Raw genomic sequence first — 6,794 nt, 5'->3', positions numbered from 1 at the left:
CCCGAAAAGCTTGTAGGACGCTAATAAAATAAAAATGAAGCAATTAGAACAATTCACATAAACTAAGAAAAATTTTGAACATTCTCACTTACGTGTCAATTAGGACCTTCATATCCGGGTATGTTGTCCAATCATTTCCTAACGAGTCAAGATAATACACAATTTCTCGGATAGGATTGATTGCGAGCAACAACCAATGTCCACTGTAATGATTAGGCAAATGTTAGATGGTAACTTGGAAAATAATTATAATAGATGAATTTAGAATGAAATGCTAACCCGATATTAAACGGTATAAAAAACAACTTCTCCGCATCTTTATTGTCCATGAGGATCCGAAGAACGTACTCCGTCACGGTATCCGGTCTACTTAAGATTAAACCTAAGTTGACGGTCGCGGGTGCTAAGAATCCGAATGACACGTCCAAACCATTGGGGCGCATCAATTTGTCATACAAAAACCTAATATAAAAACATCATTAACACCTCTTTTGAAACATAAAGTAAACCGGATTAACATAAAGTAAACATCATTAACATAAGTTGTTTAATTAATAAAACAAAGTAGACCGGATTTACCTAATATATGTATTGACAACGGTGACGCCGATTTCTTCATGACTAAAAACTTGCATGAAGTCTTCATTACCAATCATTTGGTCGTAATCAAAGCCGAAAATCCCTACCTCCATATGTACAGTCCGAACACCTCCGGTCGGTATAAGCTCCCGATTACTAGGAGCCCATTAGGTTCTATAAGCTGTCCCTGGTTGCTCCAATAGACATCTAGTATGATGCCTCGAGATCTTCCTTGGACCACCCTTCTCATTACTGTGATGCCTCTTCGAATTTTTTCTTCCGCGGATACTTTTTTACTAACTTCCTCATGTTGGTCATCAGCCATGTCTAACCTGTAATAAACCAAGGAAACCATCAAATATCAAATATAACTTATAATCAAAGCAATTGAAAACAAAAAAATAAAGAAATCATGCATTATCAGATATAACTTATAATCAAAGCAATTGAAAACAAAAATATAACGAAATCATGCATTATCAGATATAACTTATAATCAAAGCAATTGAAAACAAAAAAATAAAGAAATCATGCATTATCAGATATAACTTACAATCAAAGCAACCATGTGCGTCTACAATCTCTTCAACTCGATCACAATCGTATGTTTCCGTGTACTTCTTACTGAGTAACATCCTCCATTGTAGACACTTGATTCTCTGTAAGATTCTCAACATACACACCTGATTTGACATCTTCTCTAATATGAATAAAGGATAACAAATCAGTTCCGGTATAAAGCAGTGAAACATGATAAACAATAAATAAAACCTTTAATGCTTAGGTTCTACCTGAAGGTTCCTTTGACTCAGATCCAACAGATTTGTGACCTGTTCATTGTATATCTGGCAAAAACATTGTGTTATTATGCAGACTAAAATGACAAAGTTAAGATCAGGAACATTGAAAGAAATAGATAAACAACCAACCTCAAGAAAAGAGCAGTTGCACTGATAATTGAGCTGTTGATCAGAATGCTTTGTTTGCTCCTGTGCAGTAAATAAAACTGTAAACAACCCAAAACACTTCAAGAGGTCTTCAAATAATTTAATTAGGAATAGAACTGAACTCTTACTTCCTTTATGCACGCAAACAGTCTCTCAAAAACACGGGGTGTAAGTCCTTGTTGCTCTTTTGCTACATTTTCTTCAGCCAAAGAATTGGCAGGACCCCACATAGTATACGTTTTCCCACTCCCCGTCTAACAATTTCAAATAGAATACATAAAACATCAAATCTAACAGGAACACATTATGAGAAATGCAGCAAAATAAGCAACTAAATGTTAATATCTAACAGAAACAGCACTATGAGAAATGCAGCAAAATAAGCAACTAAATGTTAATATCTAGCAGGAACAACACTATGAGAAATGCAGCAAAATAAGCAACCAAAATACCAAATGTTAATACCTAACAAGACCAACACTATGAGAAATGAAGCAAATTAAGCAAGTAAATGTTAATAGTGAGAAAAAGGAAACCTGTCCATAAGCAAAGACAGAACTATTGAAACCAGCCAAACAATTCTCCACCAAAGGAACCCCAACATGCTCAAAAATGTCAAGCTGAAAAACAGGATCAGAAAATTCAACCACAGTAGAAATGAAGTAACTCAAAAACAGTTTGAGCAGAAACAAAAATAGAAACCATACCTGAGTAGCTTCAACATCAGCAACAGAATCAAAGGTGAAAGTACGGCCATTAATTGATAACGAATCACCAGAAATCTTCTGAACTATAGGATCTCCTTCGTCCTTATCCTTCCGCAACGGCCTCATCCTCACAATAACCTACACAACACATACAGATACAAAATAAGAAACTGGATAATAAATTAACAAGATCTAAAAACCCTAAATGGATGAGAAAAACCTTAACGCCGGAATCGGTAGTTGCCGGGAGTGAATTTTCGGCGGCGATGGTGTCGAGAGCAAGTTTGCGTTTGAGAGGGTTGGAAGAAGGAGGTCTTGGTGGTAACGGACTCTTGGATTTGACATGGGAGGGGGAGTAAGAGACGATGATGTTGTGATCTGAAGGAGGATCGTTTTCTTTAGAGGGTTTGTGTTTGCGAGAAGAGGGTCTGGTTTTGGCGGAGCTGCTAGGGCTTGATGAAGATGGAAGCTCTGCTGTGTCCCTCGCTATTGGGTTTCTTGGAAGCATGAAGTGCTTTCCAAAAGCGCTTTCTAAACCCCCACCTTAGACAGCGCTTTTGGTTTTAATTTTTTTTTAATTGAAAGACTTTAAACAGCGCTTTCTCAAAAGCGCTGACTAAGGTCTATATTTAAAAGCGCTTTCTAAAAGCGCTGTCTAAGGGGGGGTCTTAGACAGCGCTTTCTAAAAGCGCTGTCTAAGACCCCCCCTTAGACAGCGCTTTCATTATTTTTTTAGAATATTTTCCGTGTTTTATTTTTATTTTAACCTTAGACAGCGCTTTCTTTTAAAAGCGCTGTCTAAGATGCGCTGTTAAAAAACCTTTTGGGCGTAGTGCTTGTGGCTCCGACCTCACTTGTTTGTTTGTTTGATTCACCATCATATTTGGGATGCATAGAAATGTAGAAACATCGAAGGATGATTCTCACATACAACACCAAATGATTCACTGAGGCTTTTCTCTTCACATGTTGACAATGATGGATCCGAAGACAAACTCTCGTACGATGAACTTCAAACTTTGTTTGATGATGAGTGCTAACATCCAAACACTCCGACAATCAAGTATATGACGAGTGTGAGGTTTAGCATTATAATAATGTGTATCTAAGATTAATTTGTAATTCGTCTTTTAAAGTGAGGTTCTATGGTTTTGAGACCATTGAACTTAATACTAAACATAGTTGTTTTGGGAGGCTGATGTGAGAAGATTTCCTAGAGTACAATCTGACAGTTTCCAAATACCAATTAGTTTTGAGCAAACATACAAATAGAACATGTTAGATCAAGGTTTTGAAATACTAGAACCTTCCATCCATGGATTTAATGGTCCACCTGATCTGAAGATCTTTGGGTGTTTAGCCGGTTTCAATCTAGTACAATGCTAGAGTCGAAGCACTCAAGAACCCTAAGATTCTTGAATCATTCTACATATATGGATGTCATCAAATGTTTCATAGTATTGTTAGATGGATTCGACTGTCCGGTTGGATGGACTGATGCCAAATACCATATATTGTCATGCTGAATGGGTTGGACTTTGCCATAGACCAGAACAATTTCCATTTTAAAGAAAAAGTATACAAGAGACATCAATTGAGCAACCTTGTCTTCATACCAGAATAACTATAAACATAGAAAAGTGACATAACAACTTCATCACCCTTATAAATAGTACAATATTTTCACACTATACAACAAAATAAAAATAACACTATCAGTGACACACTGATACACACAAATTAACTTGCAGCTAGCTTCTGAAACTTACGAGACAAGGATTGTTTATTACACACCTTCATTACCTGCCAATGTCATATACTTGTCTTTCCTAGTCAAATCAGTGCAACAAAATCCCAAACTTTTTCCAATTTCATTTTGCACAAAATTTGCAACTTCAACTCCAGATTTTCCACCTTCGTGACATGTTTGTGATGATGGTATCCTCTCAAGAATCTTCACAAAATAAACAGGATTTGGATTCAAGTGATGAAAAAATGGATCCAAACATTTATGTCCACTAGCTGTTGTTCCATAAAACATACTACCCTTAACATCAACAGCAACCGGAACAATATCATCCGTAAGTTCTGCAAACAAAGGACTAAACCTTAACAAATAAGGCTCTCTACATGTTGTTCCTTCTGGACACACTACAAGGTTTCCTTCATTAAGCATTCTTTCCATTGATTTCCTGTCTCGATGTCGATCGCGCGTTAACCGTGTCGTCTTAATCGGGGAAATAAGCTCATTGAATCTGCTCATGCTATAAGTAACAGCTGAGAGTGGTTTGTTTATAGTGTGTGAAATGTAAAGTGGATCAAGCAAAGTTCTGTGATTGCACACATAGAGCATGTTCTTTCGATTTATTTCGGTTTCGGTCGAGGTTTGAGGTCTTGAAACTGTGGTTCTTGTACCTGAGAAAGCTAATATTGAAGCTGATGCATTAAAAGGAAGTGAAACTCCGAGGGTAATTCTGAAAATGGAAAGCAATATTCCAAGTGGTAACCACATGAACATGATGAATGAAGATATTAGAGTTGGCTTGAAAGCTAATCTTCCATCATGGAAAATCAATGGCTTAGGATACCATTTTCTTGGTAGCTCTCTCCAGTTTCTCCTCTCATTAGAAGTTAACATAAAGCAAACCTTCTGCCAAATAGAAAAAAAAACAAAACTCAAAATTTAATTAAATAAATATACAAAGTTTCAAAGAACTGTCTATCATCGCAAAAACACTTGCGACAAAATAGTATCAACGGATATACCCTGTTTTTTTGATAAATAATAAATTGTAGTTTATTCACACATATCGACCGATCGTAATCAATATTGCAACATCAATACTAAATGATGTCACAAAAATGATGTCACAAAAATCTTTACACGACTGCAATCGTCATGTGTGTTAAGGGTGAACATATGTGTTAAAAAAAAACTCAAAATTCATTTATAGAAATATACCGGTTTTAAAAAACTGTCCGCAAAAACTACACGGATAAAATGGCATCCGAAAGTGCAGATAGTGATAGTGTTATTCATTGCTTTTGTGATAAAGAATAAAATATGTTAATTCATACTGCAACAATCGTAATTAGCATCGAATAACGGTGTTGTGCTCGTGTAAAAACTTTCTTACGATAAAGATGTTGCAACACTGATTATAATCGTCACGATTTTAAATAATTACAATTTATTTTTAACATAAAAACGGTGAATTTATTCTTTAAGATAAATACCGTTTTGTCACATATTGCATTTTAAAACTTTAGTTGCAATATCAATATCTCTATACTGATTAAAATCGCAAAAGGCACTACCATTATTTAAAATCTTGGAAATATAAATGACATGTGTGTGTTCAAAAAAAGCCAAACCTTGTAATGAGGGAAAAGTTTCTGGTCAATATACTCAATATGGCTACCAATAATTCCAATACTATTATTGTCCATGCTTGTTGCTTTAACATCATAGGGAATTGTGGTTTTATGTTTCTCAAACACTCCCAAAAAGTAACCATTACATGATTTTATCTCTCTCGCTACAACAGCTTCAACACCTAAATAGTCTTTCAAGAAACCTTGAACCATGATTCTTGGCAACTTACTAGAAGCAACTTTTCTCTCACAGCACATCACAGCTTCAAACCCCTCCAACCCAACATCTTCCAAGAAGAATTTTGGAAGAACAGATGTTCCAATTCTGAATGAATCTTTCCTTAGGCCGAAGAATGTTAAGAAAACCATAATCTTCAAACCTAGTTGATACTCACCAACTAGCCATACCAAAGGGTATGAAAGAAACAAGATGAGAGATCTTAGTATTCCACCAGCTTCAAAAGAAACTAGCATGAAGTAAGAAAAGAGTGAGGTGGATCTTAGAAGAGTGCCTTCAAAATCAAAAACTAAGGTTTTGTTAGCATGTTTGGATGTTTTGTGAACAAATGGATTAACGTTTTTCATCTTGTTGGAAGTGTGGTTGAGTGTGGAGAAGAAAGTGAAGAGTTTTAGTTATTGCTTTTTTGATACAAGTTTATACAAGAACTGAAAATTATAGGTGACTCATATCTCAAATAGTGTTTACCTTTTGTCATAAGGTTCTAAGTGAAGCAAGAGTGTAGTTAGGATAGTTAGGTTGTACTTTGTCTACATAAAAAGAGATATCAATTAACCTAATTAGAAGGTTTGAATTCTAAGAGTCTGATTCTTTTATGTTCGAATCCTGCTAATTCAACTGAAAGTGAAATTGATCCTCTAATATTAGTCGGATGTCTGATATCAAAATTTGTACGATAAAGTTTAGGTGTTTTAGTTTGAGATTTTAAATTTTAAATTAACTTAATAAAACAGTGTTTAGGCTCCACCTACTCTAATCTTGTTTGATTGAAATTTGATATTTAGTAACAGTTTGGTAGATATGATAAAATGAAGAACAAAACAAAACTTTAAAGATTGTCAATTAATTACCTACCAACGACTCTCATTAGAGCTATTAATTTTGATAAGATAGCTATTGCTTTCCAAAAAAATAAATAATAACAGACATAGTATTGTTTATGGTTAA

The 6,794-nt window shown here is 35.1% G+C and overlaps 2 protein-coding genes across 2 annotated transcripts; both read right to left on the bottom strand.

The window, feature by feature from the left end:
• Positions 1-1,200: 1,200 nt before the first annotated feature.
• LOC127122555 (kinesin-like protein KIN-12B) lies at positions 1,201-2,741 on the bottom strand. The gene is made up of 7 exons (XM_051052873.1): positions 2,454-2,741; positions 2,234-2,371; positions 2,063-2,146; positions 1,655-1,780; positions 1,509-1,568; positions 1,399-1,424; positions 1,201-1,279 (listed from the first exon to the last, which is right to left on the bottom strand). Exons 1-7 carry the CDS (start codon positions 2,739-2,741, stop codon positions 1,201-1,203), a joined length of 801 nt encoding a protein of 266 aa, XP_050908830.1.
• A 1,036-nt stretch (positions 2,742-3,777) lies between these two features.
• Positions 3,778-6,457, bottom strand: LOC127118833 (probable glycerol-3-phosphate acyltransferase 2). The gene is made up of 2 exons (XM_051049080.1): positions 5,609-6,457; positions 3,778-4,883 (listed from the first exon to the last, which is right to left on the bottom strand). Exons 1-2 carry the CDS (start codon positions 6,191-6,193, stop codon positions 4,020-4,022), a joined length of 1,449 nt encoding a protein of 482 aa, XP_050905037.1. The 5' UTR covers positions 6,194-6,457; the 3' UTR covers positions 3,778-4,019.
• Positions 6,458-6,794: the final 337 nt, after the last annotated feature.

This window comes from Lathyrus oleraceus, chromosome 2 (assembly GCF_024323335.1).
Source record: "Lathyrus oleraceus cultivar Zhongwan6 chromosome 2, CAAS_Psat_ZW6_1.0, whole genome shotgun sequence".
NCBI classification, from domain to species: domain Eukaryota; kingdom Viridiplantae; phylum Streptophyta; class Magnoliopsida; order Fabales; family Fabaceae; genus Lathyrus; species Lathyrus oleraceus.
Note: the sequence above shows the minus strand (reverse complement) of the source record. Positions and strands in the feature narration are given on the sequence as shown.

What these genes read in the sequence shown, in the direction of transcription:
- LOC127122555 (XM_051052873.1), bottom strand. Translation starts at nt 2,741, where the DNA reads ATGCTTCCAAGAAACCCAATAGCGAGGGACACAGCAGAGCTTCCATCT. An exon ending in CTACCGATTCCGGCGTTAAG is followed by an intron (nt 2,372 to 2,453) that starts GTTTTTCTCATC and finishes TGTGTTGTGTAG; the next exon opens with GTTATTGTGAGGATGAGGCC. An exon ending in GCAACTGCTCTTTTCTTGAG is followed by an intron (nt 1,425 to 1,508) that starts GTTGGTTGTTTA and finishes TGTTTTTGCCAG; the next exon opens with ATATACAATGAACAGGTCAC.
- LOC127118833 (XM_051049080.1), bottom strand. Translation starts at nt 6,193, where the DNA reads ATGAAAAACGTTAATCCATTTGTTCACAAAACATCCAAACATGCTAAC. An exon ending in AACTTTTCCCTCATTACAAG is followed by an intron (nt 4,884 to 5,608) that starts GTTTGGCTTTTT and finishes TCTATTTGGCAG; the next exon opens with AAGGTTTGCTTTATGTTAAC.